Source organism: Lonchura striata, chromosome 4 (assembly GCF_050655825.1).
Source record: "Lonchura striata isolate lonStrDom1 chromosome 4, ASM5065582v1, whole genome shotgun sequence".
In the NCBI taxonomy this organism is placed as follows: Eukaryota; Metazoa; Chordata; class Aves; order Passeriformes; family Estrildidae; genus Lonchura; species Lonchura striata.
Window position 1 is genome coordinate 38327409 of NC_140706.1, and position 25504 is coordinate 38352912.

The window sequence follows — 25504 nt, forward strand, 5'->3', positions numbered from 1 at the left end:
GTAATGCTGGGTACAAGTCTAATAGGGAGGGAACTGGCAGGACAACAAGAGGGATTTGGGGGTGCTGGTCAGCAGAAGCTCAGTGTGGGTCAGCAGGGTGTGCCCTGGAACCCAGAGGGCAAAACCCCATCCTGGGATACATCAAGCACAGCACAGACAACAGAGGTGACTGACCCATGGCATTCAGCCTTGGGGGCCTCACCCTGAGCGGTGCCTGCAGTTCTGGGCCCCACATGTCAACAAGGAAGTGATGGTCCTTGGATGCCTCCAGAGGAGGGAAACAAAGCTGGTGACAGGGATAGAAACAATATGCTGTGAGGAGAGGATGAGAATTTGGGGCTTGTCAAGTTTGGAGAGAAGGATGCTGAAGGATGACTTCAGTGGTCTCTACAGCTCCCTGAGGAAGTGGAAAGGGAGGTGCTGAGCTCTTCTCCCTGGAGTTGGGTGAAAGGACACATGGGAAGGTTTCAGAGCTGTGCCACAGGAAGGTCAGCATTTTGGAAGCATTTGAAAGCATTTTGTTACTGGGAAGGTGCTCAAACACTGGGACAACCTTCCCAGAGAGGTGGTCGATGATCCTGTTGGTGTTTAAGAGGCATTTTGGACAATGCCTTTAATAACGTGTTAGATTATGGTTAGCCCTGAACTGGTCGGGCAGCTGGACTATTGTAGGTCCCTTCCAAGTGAAATACTATTCTAAGTGAGTAGGAATTGTTTTCCTAAGTTATGATTCTGTTTAGGAATCTGCCCACTTGCTTGTTTAATAGATTTATCCCAAATGTAGTATAACATACCTTGAGGCACAAATAGCAAAATTCACAAATCTAATTTCTAGTATCTGGAAGATAATAAAACCAAATTATTTTCTATGATTTTATATATTTTGTTTGTCTCAGCCTGAATAAATAAGTCAGTTTTTTGGAGTTTGAAGCTTTAATGAGTTTTTGGTTTATTTCTGTGTTCTAAGGCTTAAACAACATTTTTGGTACCATTTTAAATTGCAAACCTTTAGGTTTGGTGGGAAGTCTGTTGTTATTGTAACTTCCCCTATCAACTTGGAAACATTAAGGTTCAATGTAATTTTTTTTTTTCAGAAATTTTTTCCCCCGCTCAAGTTACTGCCTGATTTCAAAATACTAGTTGGAGTTGTACTGAAGTTTTTTAATATGGAACACTAAACTACATTACCATAGTGACAACTGGCGACCATACTGCATCATGTACTGCAAAAATTTATTTAGTCAGGCCATCAGCTCTGGGACCCCCAGCATAAAAAGGACATGGACCTGCTGGAGTCAGTCCAGAGGAGGGCCACAGAAATGTTCAGAAGGGCTGAGACCTGCAGTGGTTCAGCCTGGAGAAGTGAAGGTTCTAGGGAGAGCTTATAGCAGCCTTCCAGTATCTGAAGGAGGCTACAAGAGAGCAGGATGCTCAAGGCCTTATCAAACTTGGCCTTGAACCCTTCAGGGCTGGAGCATCCACAACTTCCCAGGGCAACCAGTTCCAGTATCTCATCACCCTCACAGAAAATAATTTATTCCTAATGTCTAACCTAAATTTCCCCTCTTTTAGTTTTGCCGATTACTTGTTCTCCCATTACTACAGGTCCTCATGAAAAGTTTCCCTGTAAGCTCTCTTGAGTACTGGAAGGTTCCTATGAGGTCTCCATACAACCATCTCTTCTCCAGGGGCTGGACAGCCCCAAATTTTTCAGCCATCATCATAGGAGAGCTGCTCCAGTCCTTGTTTTGACCTTGTGGCCCTTGTCTAGACCTGCTCCAATAGCTCCATGTCCTTCTCATGTTGGGACCCTGGGGCTGGATGTGATAGTCAGGTGAGATCTCACAAAATCAGAGTAGAGAGGGAGAAAAATCTTCAAGTTGCTGGCCATGCTCCTTCTAGTGAAGCCCAGGATTCCCTTGGCTTTCTGGGCTGAGACTGCACACTGATGGCTCATGCTAAGTTTTTCATCAACCACCTCTGAATTCCTTCTCTGCAGCCCTCCTCTAAGTCCCTTCTCTGCTCAGCTTGTTGGTGTGCCTGGGACTGCTGTGACACAAGACCTTGCACTTGGGTGGCCTTGTGGAACTTCCTGAGGTTTGGGTGGGCCTGCCTGTCAGGTGTGTCAAGGTCCCTGTGGCTGCCATCCCTTCCCTCCAGCATCTTGACTGCAGCTCACTGCCTGGTGTTGTCAGCAAACTTGCTGAAGGTGCACTTGATTCCACTGTTCGTGTCACTGACAAAGATATTGAACAGTATCAGCCACACAATATAATTATTCTCTACATTTAATGACCTTTTAAAATTATGCAGTACATCCAGTCCTATTAGACTTTCAGGTGTGTCTGTAAATTATAAAAATGACACTTTCTGCCATGTACAGTATGTTATAGGATTATGTTCTTTTAGATGTTACAAGATTATGTTTATTTTTCATCATATTTACCAACTCTGACTAATCTGTGAGCAGCCCTAGAAACTTCAGAAACTGTTTTTTTTCCTAAAACAGGAGTTCAGTATAAAATGAAAATAAAATAGTGGTTTTTCTCTGTAAATTGATTGCATATTAAGAAATAATAGCAGTGTTGGTTCTTAAAGTTGAAATGTATTGATGATGTCCTTTCAATTAATCAATTAATATATGCAGACAGCAGCAAGTAAATAAGATCCCATGTCTGTTCAGGTACCCAAACCTATAGCCTTCAAATTACAACTGTAAATCCAGGAGGAATTTTTGAGGTTTTATGCAGTAGTGATAATGGTTTTTTATCTTTGTTGAATGCAAAACTGGTACTGAAATCAGTGACAAAATTCCCACTAAATGGAACCGGGGTTTCTGTTTGTTTAATTAAATAAGAGCCATGGAGAAACTCTTAAACTTGGACCTGTTACACTGCAAGGTAGTTCTGCTTGCTGTTGACTCCAGCAATCTCTGCCCACATTTGCTGTGCCTCAGCTTCACCTTGGTAAATGTGAAATTGCTCTTGTCTGAAAGCCATTGAGGAGCAGTGTCAACAGCTTGAAAGTGAGGCAATGAGCCATGCAGACAGGAAACCAACAACTTTCTGAGCTCAGTGCAGTAGTAATAAAACATGGGGTTCGACCACAGTGAATTCACAGGGTGGCTGTCAGGGCCTGTATCTTTTAAAACTACCTAAATAGCTGAGTGATACAACTGGCCCTATAGAATAGAATAATCTGGCAGGACTCTGTCGTGCCATGTTGATTTAACGGTGAACATTGTTGAAGAAATGAGGAACTCCTGTGTGACCATTGAAATTCAGGTATCACTGTGATGTGTTTCTCTGTAGTTATTGATGTGTTTAAAGAAATATAAAATACTTCTAAGAGCACGGCCCAAAAAAGGCAGAAGAGATACATGCATTAAATTGAATTTCAGTAGCAAAAGGAATAACAGCTAGAAAATGGTCTTAAGTCTTTTGACAGAGAACAGAAGAATCTATGTGAGAAATAGACATAATTTTACACTATAAATGTTTCTTACTGTTTTAACTAGGATATCTTCAAAAACATTATCAGTAAGTCTTTCATTATTTCTTAAAACAATTGTAACACTGATTTTGTTTTTTCACTTTTAAGTCTCAGATACTGCTGCATTATTTTCAGACTCTTGCTGATGTCACTGATAGTTTAAGAACTTCTACAGATTTTGTAAACAGTGCAAAACAGTGATGCCATTATTAGGACAGTAGCTTGGAAGTCTCAGATGCAGTGGTGAAGAGGCTCACAGTTGATGATCCTTGGCAGTTCTTTTCAACTGTAGGCAACAGTGCTCATAATCAGTGCAACTAGTTAGTATAAATGCCTTTCATGGCTTATGATTAACAAGTGAAATTATAACTGAATAGATTACTACCTGGCATGTCTAATTGCCCATACTCTTTTTGCCTTGAAAGGTTCTTAATCACCATGTGGAACAACAGTGTACATTCTAATTATATAGATTTTGTCTAAAATGCAAAACGTTTTCTTGTGTAGATTTGTTTCAAAATATGATGTCATATTTCTTTAAACAAAAAGGTTATATTTTTTTTTCTTTTAATAGATTGCAAAATTTATTAAATGTAATTTTTCATAGTGAAAAATGTCAACAGAATTGTTTAAACAATTATCACTGTGTTGATCAGTGTTAGCAGTCTTTTCCTCTTCAAAGAACCAAGTAGTTGGTCTAGACAGCAGCAAATTGAGGGTGAAATTCTGGTTGTACTGAAGTCAGCAGTAATTTTACTATGGATTTCAATAGGATAAGGATTTTAAGAGGACTTAGTTCTGTTATGCATACACATGGTGCTGATTTGGGCTTTCTGTAAGCAACTCCTTTTGAAAACTTCCATACTTGCAAAGTCAACATGGGCAGCACTACATGCAGGAAAGTGTGGCAGGAAAAAAATTTTCTGAAACCTATCACGATACCAAGACTGACCCCCCAAGGTGTCTGGTTTGGATCTGATGTTGGTTTATGTCACACTCTGTGTGTTAAAGGTTCTCTGTAACACATATGATGTTGTTGATAATGCAAGATTTTTGGATTTAAAATACATACAGGAATAACCACATTGGAAATTACCAAGGCTAAATAAATTCCTATCTCTATGAATATTCTTATACAGCTCATAACAATTCCCTGATCTACATCAGACATTAATGAACAATCCATTTAGTGCTGAATGCATAGACTAGCAAAACATAATTGCACTTTGCTAACATATTTCATATATGCATTTGTAAACATTTTGGGTATTTGTGCCCTAACCATGTTTTTTTAAAACTCATTAGTTTCTGCATTTCTCCTAACACTCTTGTATATTGAATTTGTGTGGAGACACAGCTGCAGATTACATTTACTTAACCAGCATTCTGATTTCACTGAGGTGGTGGTAGTGTAGTAGAGTTTGCCTCTCACTGCCTGTCAATTCTGGGCCAGGGGAATTGAGTCCTGCTGTTACATTACTATATAATGGATTAGCTGTCATAGGTTTCCTCAATAGTAGAGAAAAAGTTTGTCTACCTCTGTTGGCCTTTCTTTAGGGATGATACAAATAATTGACTAAAATTGAAGTAATTCTTCCCTCTTGGTCCTCTCTGAAAGGTCTACAGGCAGCTGTGCTCTTTAATTAACAATTTTATGTGATTGACAGCAATGTTAGATTAAACATTCAAGAAAAACACACAAGCAAGTGGTTAGAGTAAATGCAAAGTGGTTTAAAGCATCAGATCACAATCAAAATAAGAAAAAAAATAATTTCTGCAATGCAGCCTCAGATCTGTTAGACTTCAGTGGGATCCAATATGATGTAAGATTCCTTTATGCCAGACACTTGCAGAGCAGATTGTAGTTAATTTCTGTCAAAAGGTGATTCTTCAGCCCACTGTTCAATTCTCCTGCCCTTCCATGACAGACAAAAGATGCAAACCAGTAGATAGTCATAACAAGGAGCAATAATTTTCTCTGACAACAGAAAGAAAGGTCTATCAGCCCCTTTTAGGTTCTGTGCATGTTTACCAGATGTAATACTTTTAAAGTCTTTTATCAGGACAGAACGTTTCTGATTTCAGAAAATACCTAATTTGAAATGGTAAAATAATATATATATATATATATATATATATATATATATTAAAGTTTTCTTTATAAAGAGCATGATTCAGTGATCTTTTTACCTTTGTCTACTATGTTTCAAGGGATTGTATGTCAAATGCAAGAAGTCTTTGCAGGTCTCTGTCAGTCATAGTCTTGAAAGGAAGAAAATGTCCAGACTATGTCCCAGAGCTGTGTAGTGCTTTCAGGAATCCTTAAAACTGAATTTTGAAAACTACCATACTTCTGGGTTATGGTTTCCTTAAAAGCTTTCACCACTAACACAATTTTTGGTCTGTCCCTATTTCATACTTCCCATATCTTTTATTACATGAAATAGCAGTTTCAATTGAATATACAGAAATATTTTTAAATTATCTTGAAATATAGCATATGACCGTGGAACATCTCTTTGCTATCTTCTTTTGCTGTCTGTGTTCATAACTCTGTAATTTGCAGATTAATAACATCATTTTCATCCTCAGAAATTAATAGTTTGGAATAACAGAACACGATGAGAAATGATAGCCAGCGCTAAAGGTTAGCAGCAGTTAGCAAAGGAAGTAATACATATTAACTGTCCTCCAGAAAATAAATTGGCAAATTCCACAATAGGTCTGTGAAAGACTACTGAGAGACTAAAGTATCAGTATTGTCTTACTTAATTGCAATGTCTTTGTAAGTCCACATATTTTAAGATGTAGACAGTAACTTGGCACATAAATTGTGTGTGTTGTGGCTACTATTATTTTTCCTGCACTCAGAAATTATTATTATATTGAAATGTGAAGTCTTTAAAAACTGTGAGGACACAAAAATACCAGATTTATTTTATGAAAATGTAATTTATTGAAATCATTTTGCATTTTATGAAGCATTAATCATGTGCAGAATGTCTGTATGGAACATTAATTTGAGGCAGTAAAAATAAGCAGCTGCAGTTCCCTGATATGGTATCTGCAGCATTTGTATTAATTATCTCATAACATAGACTAACCAAAGTAGCAAATTCATTATGTTGAGTTAAATAGTAAGGAGATCAGAATGTTTTTATTTTTTAATTTCAAGGTATTATCTTCTTAAAATCACTGGCCCTAGAGATAACAGATGGCTGATAAATGTCATCTTATAGGAATATAAATATATGCATTAATTTTTTCAGTTTAGAGCCTTTTTTAAAAAAAAACAAAAAACACCAGTTCTAACTGTACATTCAGGATGGTTAAAAGATGACTGAAACGACTGTCCCATCCTTTAGTTACAGGTTTGGAGGGATTTTTGTCCTTCTGCCAAATTTATGGGGTTTTTCTAGCACATTTCTTTTTGCCATATGTTACTCTTCCTATTTGTGACAGATGATGCAGAGCTAGAAGTGCTGCTCTATATTACAGGAATTGTAAGTCACTTGCATACAATTCTTAGACATTAAGAATTAGCCACATGGGTACTAGCCCTTATTCTGGAGCCAGGAATTTTCAGTCCAAGTAATCAGTTCCTCAGGGCTAAATTCACAAGGCTCTGCAGAATGGCAGCCTTGCAGAGTACTGGCACTGAGTGGTTACGTGTGCTATAATGTTCCAGTTTACTATAGTAGATGATGTCTTTAAAGGCAGCACTGAGTTCTGATGGCAGTTTCAGGGTTACTGTATTTTCAGAAGAACATTAAATGCCTGTGCTGGAACAGATGCTCAACATTTTCTGTGCAGCCATATGACTGGTAGGTAATGCTGTCAAAGGGCATTGGGCTACATGAGCATCAGCTGTGGACAGCTCCTAATAATCCTGCTTGCAGCTGATTCAGAATTGCTGCTCTAACCAGGTTTCTGGGTGTCTGGCAATCCTGGACAGATGGGTGCAATCTTCAAGTTACAGCATGAGGAAATACTCTTGTACTTTTCAGGGAGAACAGTATAGAGCTACAAAACAGTTGCTGGTAATTCCTTTCAAAGAGGGGTTGTCTCTCAAGCACTGAGGAACCCTCACATGAGTTGCCTGATGGTCACAGGACATGAATGACTTGACACTGCCCTGAGCAGCCTGATGTAATTAGACCTACTTTTAGCAGAGAGTAAGACTGAGCTACTTCTGGAGGTCCCTTTTAACAACTATTATTGGACCATATCATATTGTTCTTTGCACTGCTTTTGTAAGAATTATGCAGTGTTTCTAATATGTTGAAAAGTTTGAATAGCAAGAAGTCTTGCTTTAGCACACACTGACTGATCAGTTGCCCATCTCACATGGAGGAATTACTAGTTGACTCTAAAACATGGTTGATGTTTTCCAAGTTTTCTATATGCTCTCTTTATATTTACTTCCTGATTATTTTATCGTATACATGAATTTATGAGTATAGTTCTGCCCGATTGAATGAGACTGTGTGTGCTGAGGAAGATCATCTGCATAATTTGCAGTGTGGTTCTCATTTTTTTTTTCTTAAATCATTTTTTTGATCCCTTCACTTAGCAAAAGCTACTCTTTGATATAATAGTATTGCAGTATGCTCATTATGTCCATTCAATACTTACTAAGCCATTTTTTTTCTGTTTCTGTGTTTACATAAAAAAAGAAGCACTATTAAATAACTTACTTTCTCTTATATCAGGGAGCTAAGACTGGTTTAAATTTGTTGGGGATTTCAGTACATTGTGCTAGTGCTAAAACATGTTCTGCATGTCTTTACAGCTTTCAGTAACACTATTTTTACTTCATTAATTAGCTTGAGTTGAAAGGCACTTAAAGAACTCAGGCTGATACAGCATTTTCAAATATTTTACTTCCAGTCTGTAAAGTATATTCAAATGCCAACATAAATCATAACATTTACTGTATGTGAAAACAGATTGACTAGTTGGTTCTACCTAACATTTAATAATATTTATTATAGAGTTATATCTGGGTTAAGTACCTATAAGTTTTATAATACCTTCATTTTCTTTTGCATAGCCATAGCTGTTAATTTTAGCAGACAGTCTCATTGCTTGAAATGACAGTAAAGTCCAGTAACTATTGAACTAGTGACTTTGCATTACCTTGTACTAATTCTCTTAATGGCTGCTAAAATTGATTTCAATAGCGGGATTGCTTTGCACTGGCATCATACAAAAACAGAAGTATTTCTTGGCAGGTTCCTGAGTGGATTCATGTGATTTAATATGCATTTTTTTTATTACTGTCTAACCTTCTACAACCTTTGCTGTCTGTCTTTCACCATTAAAGATTCATATCCCAGTCTTTCAGGTTAAATAATAGTCTGAATAGATCTGAATTACCTCATCTTGACCTATATTAAATCAGTACAGACAAATTTGCACAATAATTTCACTACAAGCTCATCACCAGGATGAAAAGTTTTTAAACAGTTTTTAGTATATATCAACTAATTAATATAATTTTTCATCATGTTTCAAAGGCAAGTAGCATTCTGGTGAATGGATTTTCAGGTCAATCATCTCTGTTACAGACCAGAAAGTTGAACATAGATATGTTCTCTCATTCCTGATAGACTCGGGCTTGGCCAGCAGTAGGTCTGTGCTGGACATCAGCTCTGCTGGACATGGAGGAAGCTTCTGGCAGCTTCTCACAGAAGCCACCCCTGTAGCCTCCTGCTACCAAAACCTGGCCATACAAACCCAATATACAGCTGTAATGGAAGGAGACATTAAAGAGGAGCAGAGTGTCCCAAGTTAACTGCTGATTCTTTGTGCTGACCTGTCAACTGATTGCAAGAGTTGGTACAGGAAGGTGTCATTATAGCAAACAGAAATCCCACATGTTTGAATTAAGATATGTAGTCTTGGATCAGGAGACCATTTTCATCTTGCTGTTGTATACATTTTTTAGTACACATGGCTATTTATCATTATTTTTCCCCAATTCCCTGTAAGTTATCAGAAAATAAATAGTTCTATTACACAATAGAGAAGCACAAATAGAACATTTATAAAAATGTCAGTCCATAACATATGGAAATGTATGTATGGATGAATTCTACTTTAGTCTTTCATGGATAGAATCAAAGTATCAAGAGGGACTTCAGTAAAGAATAATTAATCCCATGCTTAGATGCTTGCAGTTGTACAGGCATTGATAGTTGTTGACATAATGACATGTTTCTATCCTATTCCAAAATACAAATAGGCATTTCACAGTGTTGTTTAATTTAACGAAGTGCTAAAAAAGCTATGTCACTAAATGTGCTGGATTGCTACACAATAAAGGAAAAGTAAGCAAACTGGAGATTTGTTTTCAAGAGTGTCACTGTGAAGCTCTGCAAGCTTAGGTATGAGCTTTTAGATTGTAGCTTATTCAGTTACTGGTAGACCTGGAAAATGATCCCAGTTTGGAAATGGTAGCTATTGAGAATGGCAGTAGAAGATATTTTGTTACCTGAGCAGGGATACATTTGGTGTCTTTTCTGCTCTTGTTGTCTTCCAGATACTGCTATTTCTTTTGTTTTCTCTTAGCTTTTCCCAAAGAAATGGGAAGATGGAGTTCTGGGAGGGATAACTGCTTGCTTCAAGCATGCCCTTTCTTTGTCTTCTCAGTGAATAATCCTCTTGACTGCACATCTCTCTCTGATACATACTTCTATTGGCTTCTGTACAAACTGCCAGTACTTTACAGCACTTCAGCCAGTCTTCTACTAATCTGCTGCTCTTGGCACTACAGATGCTCTCTTTGGTCTGGTGTGCTTTTTCTGTCTTTGCTATTTCTGGTCAAAGAACACATCCTTTCCATCCCCAAGTGGCTGTACAGTTGCCTGTTTGTCATTATGTGCTTACAGGTTTGGCTTGTGAAACTCCATTCCAAGTATTCCAAACTTCCAGCACATTGTTGAAACACTTTTGCTGCCAATGCTATTTCCTCTTTTCATGCCTCAACATAGGAAAGCAGGTTGGGTGTTTGTGATTATCTGCCTGAATTTCACCTCTGACCTTTTCTGGTAGGGCTTGGATTAGTATTGCCTTAATGAACATGGAAATGAAAAGATAAAAGGCTGTCATGGGAGTCTCAGCCTCATCTGCTGTAAGGTGTGAAAATAACTGTGCTACAACTGTGTATTAGTTTGCAAAAGAAGTTTTCTACTCCTTGGCATCTGTAATTTTATAATTCCTTTATACTGCAGATATTTATTTCTCAGGACCTCCATTGGGTTCTGAAGGCATACCTAAGCAATGCAGCTGAATTAAATAAATTTAAAAATCTGTGGAACATATCTGTTTCTATTACTATGTGGGGTTTGGGTTTTGTGGGGGTTGGGGAATTTTTTTTTAGCATAATTTGAAAAGTTCTATTTAGCACCCTGAGGAAAAACATTAAACAACTCTGCATTTTGCTTTTCAGTGTGCAGTGACCTGGAATTCAGGGAAGTTGCAAACAGATTGAGAGACTGGTTTAAGGCACTTCATGAAAGTGGAATTCAGAATAAGAAGACTAGAATTGTTCAAAGGCCTGAAAGAAGCAGTAAGTGATTTCTGCTTGTCTTATTTGATATTTTCTTCGATCCTTTTCTGTTCTTTTGTTTTTCAAATGCTAGGACCTGCCTTATTCTTGTGTGCTTTAAATAGGCATGTGTACAAAACTATAACTTTGGGCTTTTCCAGAATTGGTTTCTTATTTATGGCTTAGTACTAAAAATGTTCACTTCAGACTTCCAATATCATTTGGCAGGACAACTATCATTCACAATGCTTTAATTTGTGAATGCTATCAAATTAAAAAAAAAAAAATAAAGAGCTTAAATTATGTGTGACCCATCTTTGCTAGTTGATGTTACTTTATGTACTGGTCCTGAAAAACAGGTGGAAAATAAGCTTTTACTTAAAAAGGAATTTTTAAGGTTATACTTGAAATTGGAAAAGACTCAGGAATACTAATGAAGTGGAAACAGTAGGGGCATAATTTTTAACTCCTTCCAATATTTAAATAGACTTTTTTTGTTGTTGTGGAAAGTAGTTACTTTTTAAAATGTAATAATCAAATGGTTTTTTAAGAAGAGCAGTTGAAGTGTCCATTAATAGTTCCAAAAGTAAAGTCCAGCTGTGAGAGGAGTCAAATTGGATTTTGTAAGCCATAAAACTCTAGCTTTTGTTAATAAGAAGGGCAAACTATGAATTCTTCCAGAATATGTTTCACAGAACTTGGCCACCACTGGCTTCTTACCTTACTTACTTTATTTTTAGCTTTCTAAATATTTGAGATTTTTTTTAGCTTTTGTTTGTTTCAATTTGTAGCATTACTTTTTTTTAATTTTTTTTTTAAGAAATCCATTAATTTCACTTAGTTGGAAATGCCATTTCATTGTATGATTTTTTTTTCATGCTAAGAAAATGTGAATAATTCTGTAAAACTGAATGAAGTAAAGATAGTTCTGTCTTATCTGAGAATACTTTTCTTAACATTGAGAAAAATTGTTTATAAGATATGGTGGTAATGCAGTAGTGCCAGTTTTTACTGATAATGAAAAAAAATTATATTTATACCTGTATATTTCCAATTTACCATTTGCTAACAGTCAGTCTATTTCTGAAGAAGAATTGTGCACCTTGTCCTGTTAGAAGATGAAAGACCAGAGGCCAACAGTAATAAATAGAGAATCTTCTTATGACTTGGAAATAATAGCATGATTTGAAGTCTAATACACTAAGAATTTTGAAAAGAACCTAAAAAATCAGGGAGTCTGAAAGAAAATTACTTATAAGTGTCTTTTCTGGAACTAGCATAGGAAGACATTATTACACTAAAACTAACAAATCCCTATAGAAAATTTGGGGAGGGAAAGACTAATTTTGTAAAGAAAAGTAAATAAAATAAGCAACTTACGATTTTAGCTTCAAGATTTTAATTTCATTCTGACTATCCTAAATTCCTTATTGATGAAGAGACAAGCTGATGTTATGCAGTGATAAATTATATTTCCCTGATCTTCACTGCTGAGGCATATTTGAAAACCCTGAAGTGCAGACAGAACTCATGAGAACAATACAATTTCCCTTACTCCTAGAATAAGGAAAGAACTCCTAGAGCTGGAAAGACTTGTAGTTTTAAACAGTATTTTTGATATCTTCAAAGCACTGATGGCTTGAGAATTTGTCAAATTCCTGAGATTATATCAGAAAATGTTCCATGAAGCTGAGCTGCAAAGTTGAATAGGCCAACAACTTGAACCATAGTTCTAGCTTGCTAAAAAGGAAAGGTTCTTCCATGGAATTCCTCCATGTGTCAGGTTAGCTCATGCAAAGGCATCTTCAGTGCAAGAGTCTGGAAAAAATCCAGCCTAGAATTAATTCTGAACAGGAATTTTAATGAATCCATCCCTACTTAAACTTAAGTCTCTAAATGAACCAACCACATCAGTATTGCTGACTGAAAATTGGTTTTGACTCAATCTTTTGTACAGAATTATCCTTATACACATGGGTCTTTATTATTTTGTTTTATTTTCAGTTATCTGCTTTCCTCCAACAGTTACTCCTGTTAATAAAATGGTAAGTGTGGTGTCCCAAATAACAAATTTCTTCTGATCAATCTGTTAGGAAACTGATAGTTTCTAGGAATAGGACTCATGTTGCTTCTCCCTACCCACATTTTCATATAAAATTCTTTAAAACACTTCCAGGAAGAGACTTCAGAATGCAAACTTTCACAGGAACGCTGCAGTTGTACTTTATTTCTTTCTTTTGTATTTTTTGTTGTGACATGAGAGTCAATGTGCCTAAGTTTATCAAAATACCTTTGGTACCTTCCCCATGTTCCCCAGGGCCAGGAGCTGGCTTTTGGTGATTCTTATGCGTCCCTTCCAACTCAGGACATTCTGGGATTCTGTATCCTGCCCTAACCTGGGCTCTGCTGGTGTCTGTGTAACCACAGTGAGCAGGAATGTATTACAGCCTGAGACAGGGGACAGAGTGTTATGCCCTGAATCTGTCTCCTGGCTCTTGTGGAGCCGGATGAGGCTCACCAAGATCACAACCTTTGTGATCAAGTGCAAAAGCATTCACTTCTGCTTAGTCCTCTTTATTTCAGTCTTCACTGCTTTATTTTAGTCTTTCCCGCTCTGCTCTGTCCTGATTGCATTAGGAAAGGAAACCTTTTCCCAGCTTGTGCACAGTAGGTCTCAGCTGTGAGATGCTGTTCACTGAAGGTTTTCTATCAACCACAATAGTACAGAAATCCATTACAGAAGAAAACCTTGCTATGCAGCTTGCACACGGAACAGGTAAAACTCATGGTCTAGATGCCAGCCAGGAGTCTGGCAAAGAGTGCATGCGTGTTTATTCACGTGTGATTTGCCAATGACTTTTATTGCTTCAGACAGCACACTAGTATTGGAAAAAATTGTGCATTTCTTGGCATATTAGAGAAACAATTTCTGTATAATGCAATATGTGAGCCCTGTGAGTGTATGCTGTTCTGATTTCCACATGGCTTCAAAAGCTGTCTTCCTCACTGTACACATTACTTATGTGCTTAATAAGCAGGCAAATTATAGTTTTGCCCTGGAAAGCAGATAAGAGTTTAAATTCTCCCCAGAGAAATAACCAGGAAGAGGCACATATCTGTTAGTTCCTTTTGAGCAAATGTTTTGAATGCCCAGTATGTAAGCCAGGTAAGATGGTTATATTTCTTAATAATTTTTCGCTTGGAATTGTTTAAACCAGGAAAAGAGCATGAGCTGGTACTTCATATTTTTTAGATAGTGTTCAGAAATAGCTGCTTAAAGGTTCACTTCATTAGGGTGTATGGTAATAGATTTTGGGTAAGTGGTTAAAATGAAAGAGAAAACCATATTTCATAATTTAGTCATCTGAGCAGCAGTTTTTGCACTCCTCAGCATAATGTCCTGATACTTAATCATCAAGAATAAATTACTATCATTCAATTATACTAATTATTCCTTAGTTTCTGCTTATTGCTTTGTGTTACAACGTTGAAAAATGTATCAAACCAGCATTCTAGTTGCTGTTCCAAGTGATAATGTATGTAGTATGTGATTTGGGCAATAATTTTCTAGGTCTAGGTCACTGGGATTTTTTTGATTCTTAGTTGTGTATCAGCTGACACCTTCGTGTGTCAAACCATGTTAGCACATACCAAACTCTAGATATGGACTTCAAGGCTTTTCTCCCTTTTACCCAAGTATATTACCTTCAAGATGTATTACTTTATCAATATTATAATAGAGAAAGCAAGTAGCTGAGAGAAAATACTTCTGGTAATTTTAGGTTTGGACAGTTCAGTAAAAGTTCTTCTAAAATGAACAAAGAATTTTACCATAATAATCTCTAAAAGAGTTGGTAATGTGTATATAGACCTGATGATCTTTTTGTGATGTAGCAGTTCTGGAAGAGGTGGAGTGCTCCATTTTATATCAAACAAAGCTGCTTCTACCTCTAGCAACACCTGCCTGATTTACCTCTGAAATACTTGAGGCATTTTTATTTATTTTATTTATTTTAGCAAAACTAATATTTTACCTATATTTCAGACATTTCTATATTGCAGTGACTGGTGGTTGTGAAAGACTTTGGCCTGATGAAACAAGACCAATGAAAGCTAAGAAGAACTGATTTTTCTCTATTTACAACACTAAAATTGTATATGCTAAACAAGAGGAAGAAGAAAAAAAGTAGTAAAAGCAACAACAAATATACTTGGACTGTAAATGAGAATACAAACTACTTCAGAGTTGAACTCTGAGAAAAGAAACATAAATTACTTTCAAGATAAAACATTATCAGTTTTAGAAATTATTAAATCAAACAGTTATTTAGTAGAAAATTAGACCCCATGACCCACAGTGCTTTTTTACTCCAGTATCTGATACTATTTAACAGATAGGTTATGAGAGTTTTAATAAATGTAAGCTTTTCTTACATAAAACGTTATTGTTTGAAGTGGGTTTAATTGTGGTGTACAAAAATAATATATTCCTATCTTCTAGGAAGAGTATGTCATGAATATCAGACTTCATACTCTATATTTAAATATTCAGCTGTGGTTATGTTGAACTTTGACAGGATTTATTGAAAATATTAGAACATAATAACATTTTTCTGGTGCTATCTTGTTGGTATCAGTGATCTGTAATAAAATGATCTGCTTTTAATTATATTGCTGACTCCAATACAAAATTTTTAATTTCAAGCTTTGTCCTTAATTATAAAAAAATGTAATAGAGAAGATGCTAGTGGGACATAACTTTTAAAAAAATCTAAAAGCTATATAGGAAGAAGTGAGAAAAAAACTGAGGAATGGGAAGAGAGGATGAACTCCAGTCACAGGCTAATGATAGTTAAAGAAAGCAAGAAAAAGATAGGGAAAAAATCTTATGCAATTGTATAATATTGTTCCAACCTTAATTTAATGGTGTGTACAACTTTGAAATGTTCAATTCTCTTTCACTGTACTTCAGATAAATTTATTTCTTTTTAGAATATAATATGAAACTGACTAAGGAGTTGGACTCAATGATCCTTGTGGGTCCCTTCCAACTCAGCTTATTCTGTAAAATAAGCAGATGTTTGGAGGGTTTCTGCTTTTCCTTAGCATAGTTTATTAAAAACATAAACCTGTCTTTTAGTGTCCTCAAATACAAATATTTTACAATATGAGCTTTGCCAGCATGAACCACAAATACTAATTTAAAAATATTTTGTCCCATCACTGGAAAACGATGCCTCTTTCAATAAACTTAAGCTGGAATTTCCACATGTAGGGGTATTATCTTCAATTATTTTGGCCCACAAGGTCTACCCTTAAATACACTTTTAAAGTGTCTTTTTTCTTAAATCCCCTTCTAGTTGGCATCTTACTAATTTAAATTGTAGTTGCTTTATTTCTTCCCCAACTATTAGAGTTTGGTGAGCTGGCCAGGGTGCTAAATGCAGAAAAAATTAGTGAGCACAAGAATAATTTCTCCTGTCATACAGGTACACAAAAGGCAGGATAGGTAGCAGTATGTTTCATGCTGACTCTTTTGGTATCAAAGGTCATGAGGAGGATCTCTAGCTAAACCAGAAAGAGAGAAAGTGTTAAGAGACCTTCAGGAACAGAATCTTATAGGTAAACAATGTTATACTGAACATTAATCCTTAGAAAAAAAATGTTTTAATATAGAAGAATCTTCCAGATTTTTTCTAATCAGGAATACCTGTTGAATAATTCTGATACCTTTTACAGATGAGGTTGCATAAGACATTTACTCTATATCCTTATTTATTCAGTTGGGTCCTGTATCTCACTGCTCTTCATAATCCACAGAAAATAAGTTTTGTCCTGATGTTTTATTAGGGGCTGAAGAGGAAGGGAAAAGTATCTTTGGCTGAATGCTTGGGTATGCTTTTAAATTGTGTTAAATAAGTGAAAACTTAATAGGAAATGGCTTAAATTTTATTGCTTTTTTGGTCTTCTTTCTATCAAACAAAAATCATAATTAATGCAACAGATCATCAGGGAACTAGAAAAAGTGAGATCACCCTGATGAAAAATCATTGTTAATTTAGAATTTCTGAGGAAAGGGATTTTATGTGTTGGTCTGACTTGCAAAGGGATTTTTGATGCTATCACCTTTCTTTTCCTTTCTGAAATGGTCATTCTACCACAGAATAGGCATTTCCATGTACAGATATATATCTAAAAGGACATCTAATGACTTCTAAATGCAATTACTGGATTAAACCTGTTTTAGCAGTTTAGAAGCACTTTTCCTATTTCTTTACTGTTTGTCAGAACAACAACAAAGGTAGGCAGGCTTGATTTTCAACAGGAGTAGAAACTGGGAATTCCTGTATGCTCTCATGTCAACTTTTCTATAGCCATATCTAACAATCAAATTTTTTTTTGTTGCTCAGTTTTAACTTAAAAGTTTCAAGAAGAATGATGTTGGGTAGCTCTGTATGAGGGTGTGTACTCAGTTGCCTGGCCACATGGTGCTGTGGCATGACCCACAGCACACAAACCAGGAAAAGGGCGTGTTTGTGTTGGCAGCTCACAGCTTTGACACAGCCAAGAGGCCTGCTGCTTTCTGCATTTCCCTTTCATGTCCATAGGCAACTCTGCATGTACTTTAAAGTGCATGCAGGAAACACAAATAGGGGGTTTGAGGTCTGGCTACAGGAATAAGTAACTCAGCCTGTTCCATTTACCTATTTTTTCATACAGTTATTTAGGAAGATGCAAACTGTATTAGGTAAGTATGATACTGGAAGCTGGCCGCTGTTAGCAATAATTTCTTACGTGGCCTCCTCCAAGATACAAAGTACACCGTGTAAAGATAAAATACAATTTTCAAAGCATTGCTGAGACTGATTGTCATGTTCCTTTTTTATAGATAAATGTATGTTATCAGAACAAAAAAAAAAAAAAAAAAAAAAAAATCAAACGCAAGCAGGAACTTGTACGTGTTACCTGGAATTTATTCTCTTCTTAGTTCTGCAAGCTTTGCAAACCAATTAAGCTTCATTCTCCTGATTTGTAATACCACTTAAATTCCTCATCAGTATTTTTTTCCAGGAAATCATAATCTATCATTTATTATTGTACTTAATGTGTGTGCTATATAGATATCACATCTGACATGAAAACTCATATTAATATATGTTTTGAGACTGAATATAGGATTGATTTTTTAGCAGATTAGTCACTTTAGAAGTGAATCTGACATATAATTTCTATGTGCATTTCAATAGCATATACTGTTTATTTATGTTATCTGTGTACCACCATAGCTATTTCCATGATGCAGCATTCTTTGTGGTGGCTGGGATCAGCAGCTGCTCCAGCTTTCCTCCTATATAATTTTTATTAATTTTGTTTTCTCTCTTAGGATTTGATACCAGCATTTTGCCAATTTGCAAAGACTCCCTTGGCTGGATGTTTAATAGGCTTGATACGAACTATGACCTGTTGTTGGACCAGTCAGAACTTGGAAGCATTTACCTTGACAAGAATGAGCCATGCACCAGGGCATTCTTCAATTCTTGTGACACGTACAAAGACAGTTTGATATCTAACAATGAGTGGTGCTACTGCTTCCAAAGACAGCAAGGTAAAAGATGAGATCAGCCTGTATGTGTGTGTGACTGACCTTTTTGTTAGGCTTTATCTTTTTTTAACATATTAAGAAGATTACAATGAACTACAAGCTCTTAAATGCTGTGCACTGAATTTGTGTTAAGGTTTGTGACATATGGTGAATACCTAAAATGAAGTAAAAAAAAAACCTCAAACAAACAAAAAAGCCAAACTACTCAAGCTGAATGGAAGGGCTTGCTAGAAATTCAAGGACTAAATAAAGTGCAACACTGCCACTAATGCTTTTACTGCTATATTGTTCCTTATGCCAAAATTTAGTATGTATGTAGAAGGAATGAGATGAAAATAAAGAACAAAATTACTTAATTATTTCTTTCCCAGTCTACTTTACCTACATTGTAAAGTAAAATTTTTTATTGCTAATGTAGGGTATCTTAATGTTCAGTGAGCCTAATAAAATAGCTGAATGAACATTATGGATAAAGTTATTTCCAGTAATTTAGACCTAAAACCAGTTGGTGTTTATTACCTAGTTGAATCTCTTGTTAATGTTCTGATGTGATTTTGGTTAGACAAATAAACACATTCTATAGGCATTATTTTCCTGAGGAATATATAACAATTTTAGACATAGGTGAGACATCACATAAATTATATAGTCAAGCTAGTTATTATTCACTGACTGAATATTGTCTACAGTTGGTCAGAATAACCCCTGCATTTTCCTTACTAACATGAGGAAGTTTTTCTAGAGGATAAACAGCGACTAGGGTTCAAATTTCTACTGCTGATAGAAGAGATAAAACTGATTTGATGGAAAGATTGCTAAGCTAACTCAGCCTTTTGGAAAGTTTTAGTATCAGTTTTTAATTCTCACTTGTACCCTTAAAACTCTCATGAGAAATTTGCATTATCATTCAACATTTATGGTTTCATTCTGATTTCTGTGGAAATAAAGGTTTTTATCATGCTACATCTGCCAGTTGTAAATCTAAGTAAAAATAAAGCTGTACTTCTGTAGATAAATACTAAATAGCAAATATCTTTTCTTTGATAACTTTCTTGTTAAAAAGTTAACATTTAAACTTTCAAAACACCTTGTTTGTTTTATAGTAGAACAATAACTTTTGTTTGATTTTTTCATAAGCATATATATATTGCTACCAATACTAGCAAATGAAAAATAATCCATCCCAGAAGTAATGTAGCTCTTAAATAACATAACATTTTGGTCATTTGTCTATAAAATAAAAAATTTTTAAAAATCCCAGCACAATAATTTCAGCTTAATATATAAGAACCCTTAGTCTTTGGAGGGCAGTATAATTCTTTCCTGTTGCCAGAGGAAGTCCAGAAAATTACATGTGGCCTACCATGGTGTCGTGGTTTGACACGGAAAGAGAATTTTTTCCGGAAGGAAGAGGTCAATTTAGATATTGACCAATTGAAAGTAGACACGCCTCTGAGAGCACAGAGGGGTTGAAAGCAGAATTCCCAGGGGAACTCGCTCTCTTTGGTTCCGGTCAGCGTGCAGTGCAGACCTTCCCCCGCCCAGCCACGAGCTGGGTGGGGGAGGGGAAGCCCCATGGCCTGAGAAAGGTAGCCCGAAAGCCCCAAGGGTGGTGAAAGGACTGGAACCGGGCTGGCCCCTGCAGATGGAAGGGTGGAAGAAATCTGGGATGTCTGCGTTCCCCCCCACCCCCCCCGGCCCCGGTTTCTCTCCCGAGGGGGAGAGAGAAAGAGGTGGCGGCGGTCCTGTCCTGTCAGCAATTCCACCACGAGGAAGGAGGAGCGGGGGGAGCTGCGGGGTGCCCAGTTGTGTGGGAGTTGCTGGATGTCCGGGCATCGAGCCATCCTGGGAGTTCGGACTTTTAACCCTTCCTTGAGAAATGAAAGCTTTGTGAATTTTCCTTTCCCCTCCTCGGTTTGAAAGAGAGGAAGAGGGACACCTTGGACCCTGGGATGTTGGAAGGAGGAATTCTGGATGGGAGGGGGACAAGGAGTGGCTTTTGGCTGGACTTTTCCGTGTTAGCCACAACCTGAACCAAATCTTCTCCTTCAAGAGGGACTGTGTTTTAGGAGGATGCCAGTGAGTCAAGAGACCTGCTTCAGCTGGGAAAAAGACAAAAGTGGAGTGAACAGAGAAAAGGTTAGGGGGTTTGTGGTGGTGCCCCCTTGCCCTGGAAAGGAAAGAGAAGAGAAGAAGATCTCTGTTCTTGAGCCCTCGGCCCCAGGGGAAAATGGGGGGGACTGTGGTCCCAAACAATGAAAAACTGAACTGTTGTTTTCTCCCCTCTTGGCAGGGCATCCTTGAAAGGAAAAAATCCTAAAGGCAGTCTGACCATCCATGCATTGCGGTGAGAGCACTGTGCATGGAAAGGAGAAGGGTCACCATGGCAAACTTTTTCTCTGGGCGGTGCCATGTGTGACATGGAAACACAGGATGTGGAGCTGTGTTTCTTGGGGGGTCTGTGGCACAGGAGAGACTCTGTTCCCTCGATGGACTGAGTATCGGTTGTTTGGAGGGTGGAAACCTGATTGGGGTCCAGATTGTGTCTCACTGTGGTTTGTTGGAGTTGGGTGGTGGGGGGAGGAATGTTTTGCAAGGTTTTCATTTAGATCTTTGTGTGATTTTTTTTTCCCCCTTCTTTAGTTTTCTCTTTTCTTTTGTAGTAGTAGTTTAATAAAGTTTTTTTCCTGTTATTAAGCTTGGGCCTGCTTTGCTCTATTCTAGATTCCACTTCACAGCATTCAAGGTAGGGATCACATTTTCATGGGGGCACTGGCATTGTGCCAGTGTCAAACCATGACACATGGTCCAAGTTTTTTCCACCACTTTCATATTATGGCATAACCAGAGCACATGAAGAAAATAATTCCACAGATCAGTTTGAAGTAGTTTTGCATTTTCTTAGCTAATAAACTGTCATGGTTTGACACTGGCACAATGCCAGTGCCCCCATGAAAATGCAATCTCGCAATTGAATGCTGTGAAATGCAGTCAAGAACAGAGCAAAGCAGGCCCAAGCTTAATAACAGAAAAAAACTTTATTAAGCTACTACTATAAAAGGAAAAAAAGGGAAAAAAAAAAAGAAAACACACAAAGTTCAAAATGAAAACTTTGCAAAGCATTCCTCCTCCCACCACCCAACTCCAACAAACCACAGTGAGACACAATCTGGACCCCAATCAGGTTTCCACCCTCCAAACAACCGATACTCAGCCCATCGAGGGAACAGAGTCTCTCCTGTGCCACAGACCCCCCAAGAAACACAGCTCCACATCCTGTGTTTCCATGTCACACATGGCACCGCCCGGAGAAAAAGTTTGCCATGGTGACCCCTCTCCTTTCCATGCACAGTGCCCTCACCACCAATGCATGGATGGACAGACTGCTTTTAGGATTTTTCCTTTCAAGGATGCCCTGCCAAGAGGGGAGAAAACAACAGTTCAGTTTTTCATTTTTTGGGACCACAGTCCCCCCCCCATTTTTTTTCCCTGGGGCCGGGGGTCCAAGAACAGAGATCTTCTTCTCTTCTCTTTCCTTTCCAGGGCAAGGGGGCACCACCACAAACCCCCTAACCTTTTCTCTGTTCACTCCACTTTTGTCTTTTCCCTGCTGAAGCAGGTCTCTTGGCTCACTGGCATCCTCCTAAAATACAGTCTCTCTTGGAGGAGAAAAAATCAGTTCAGACTATGGACAACCAGGAAAAGTCCAGCTAAAAAACCACTCTGACATCTCCTCCCACCTAGAATTCCTCCTTCCAACATCCCAGAGTCCAAGCTGTCTCTCTTCCTCTCTTTCAAACTGAGGAGGATAAAAGTTTCACAAAGCTTTCATTTCTCAGGGAAGGGTTAAAAGTCCCGACTCCCTGGCTGGCTCTCTGCCCAGATTCTCCGGCTCCCACAGGCAGCTGGGCACCTTGCGGCCCCCCCTCCCTTGCTCTTCTCCTTCCCCGTGGTGAAATTGCTGACAAGCCACCGCTGCCAAGAGACTCTTGCGGGGGGAATGGAGGCATCCCAGATTTCTCCACCCTTCCATCTGCAGGGGCCAGCCCGGTTCCAGTCCTTCCACCACCCTTGGGACCTACCTTTATCAGGCCATGGGCCTTCCCCTCCCCACCCAGCCACGGCCGGGCAGGGGAGAGGCTGCACTGCGGCTGACCGGAACCAAAGAGAGCGAGTTCCCATGGGAATTCTGCTTTTAACCCCTCTGTGTTCTCACAGGCGTGTCCACCTTCAATTGGTCAATATCCAAATTGACCTCTTCCTTCCGAGAAAATTCTTTTTCCATGTCAAACCACAACATAAACACATTTTGTACATAATATTTGCTCAGTGTACTGTTAGAAACTGAGAATGATATTGTAAAGACTGATCTAAACACTGTGGAATTTTATTAATGGTACTTCAACAGATCCATCTTTCAGTGACACTGATTCTTCACATTGTTGAACCCAACATTATCAAGCTTTTCTTCCCTTTTTTACCAGTTTCCTCACTGTCTTGATAATGGTGTTGAGATAAGGTTCTGATTTCAAACAGATTAGATAGTCTTTGTTACTACAGTGTGTTTGAGTATATAATAAAAAGATGTCTCCTTAAACATTGAATATGAAGTGAAATCTGAGTTTCAGCAACCCTTCCACATTAAATATGCCTGTTGTCCTTCGAAATTAACCTTGTCATCAAAAGCTGTATTCTCCATCTTTTGGTGTAAGGACAAAAAAATCTTGTAGTCTTCTTTTGTCATATCTTATTATTAGCTGTTGCACAACTGTCTGAGCCCTACTTCCCTAGTGTGTTAGTGACCCGTTGAATTCTCTGTAATTGGGATCATTATGCTGAACCTTGGAATATGTTCATGTCTAGTTATATTTTACTTGATGGAATGATCTAAATAAGGCTCTTAACTAAGCCTTCACTATTAATATCAATGAGATGGAAAAGCTGAGAAATTCAGCAGCTTCTTTCTGATGTTTATTAAAATAAGTTGATACTAACAGAACGCTTCAAGCCATGTAGAGCAGTTCTCTGTATTCATTGAGCTTAGTGCTTTCTGGGTAGATCAGTGGTTTTACAGTACTCTTCATGATTAATGTTGTTCTAAAGGGATTACAAAATTTAATCAACCATATGTATCATACTGGGATAGCAATTTCATTATACTTTTTAAAAGTACATAGTGTTAGCCTGAGTCATTTCCCAAGAAGCCCTCATGGTCTTTGATCTTAGTTTTACCACGCAAGACTGTCAGCATTAGACAAGTACTTGAAACTCTTCCTCATTCTTTCTTTCTGCTTGATTGCACTACACTAGACCTATTACTGAGCATTGAACTTCCAGTCAAGATAGGCAATTTTTTTATGAATCCTGAAGTCAGGTCTTGTGGAGAAGATGATCTTCCTGTAGTAGTTGTCTTGCCTTGACTAATGGTTAAACACTTAGGTACAGTCCAGTGATGCTTATTGCATTTTTTCCTGCCCTTACTCTGCCTTAAATGTAGTTTAGTATTTCTGAGGTATATCTAAGGCATTAAAATGCATTTCTGCAATGCATCAAAATCTGCACTGAGCCAGTGCTCTTTGCAAGTCCTTCTGTACACTTTGGTCACTATGGCTCTCTAGTTTCAACAATCCACGCAAGTGTTCCAGCACCCATCTTCAAAACTTACTTCCTTAGTTGTTCAATGCTAACATGACACTTTAGTGCTTACAGAAATACTGAAATGCTGAGGCCTTTGCAATGGTGGCCTTCTTATAGGCTGAATTTTTTTCAATTGATTACTGCAGCCTTGTTTTGTTGCATCACTGACTTAGAGTAGGAGAGTAGCCAGTTTTGCTGGGAATATTAATGCTTAGCAGCAAAGTATACTACAGGCCTCTGCATGGATCTATTAGTCCAGCACCTCTCTAGATGTGTTTTCATAGAGACTCTTCTGTCTGTCATACCTGGAAGATATCTTCATCACTTTAAAAACAGTCTCTCTTACGGAAGAATGATAATTATAATGATTTGTACTTGCCAGTCTTAAGATTGCAACAACTTCAAATATATTTATAGATAGTTACAAATGAAGATGCAACATGCTTTTATCAAGATAAATGATGATCATAAATGAGATCCCCTGGCAGACTTCTTTAACTGCAGTATTGAAGTTTCAGATCACTGAAGTGCAAACCTCGGATGTCCAACAATTATCATGCTTGATGCCAAGTACAGGCAAGATGTCACTGCAACCTTATCTGCAGTGGACCATATTCCAGAACTTACGGGCTCTGCCAAATATTACCTACTTGATTGGTGAAAAATCAGTGTTTTGTTCTTGAGTAAGAAGGAGAATCTCTGGAAGTTGAAGGCTCACTGTGTGAGTAATAGCTCCTTGAGACCTATCTTGTAAAAATAATTGTCAAACCTACAGTTTGACTCCATCTGAACTGTTAATGTGCTATTTTGGTAAATCAAAGCTTAACTGTGCTAGTCTCAAACACTTCTTGACATGACTGGATATTGGGGTCTCAAGGGCCAGCGTTAATAGCATTGGATACTCTGGGGTTCTCCAGTACTTTGAGCACTGATGAACAGTGAATGGCTGGTGTTGTGTGGCTCATGACTCACTCCTAGCCATGCACTGATTGTCCAGAAGGACAACTCCTACCACATCTGTGAAAGTAGATTAAGGATGAAAGTGATTAGATACCTTATTTGTGTTCAGATTTTCAAACAGTCAGATTCATTGCTATTTCAAGAGAAACTACAACCATGATTTTTGTGAAGGATTTTTTTTTCCCTTGGCTCAAGACTGCCATAAATTGTCCAGTGACTGATTTTCTTATAAAAATAATCTCAGAAATCTAAAAAAAAAA

General features: G+C 37.7%; 1 protein-coding gene across 5 annotated transcripts in view; it reads left to right on the plus strand.

The window, feature by feature from the left end:
• SPOCK3 (SPARC (osteonectin), cwcv and kazal like domains proteoglycan 3) overlaps nucleotides 1–25504 on the plus strand; it is a 161986-nt gene that overhangs the window by 130033 nt on the left and 6449 nt on the right. For all 5 annotated transcript variants that reach the window (XM_021555661.3, XM_085578000.1, XM_085578003.1 and 2 more), the window contains 2 exons: nucleotides 10946–11065; nucleotides 18429–18650. In XM_021555661.3, coding sequence (XP_021411336.1) covers nucleotides 10946–11065; nucleotides 18429–18650 — 342 coding nt within the window. The remainder of the gene's footprint in view (nucleotides 1–10945; nucleotides 11066–18428; nucleotides 18651–25504) is intronic.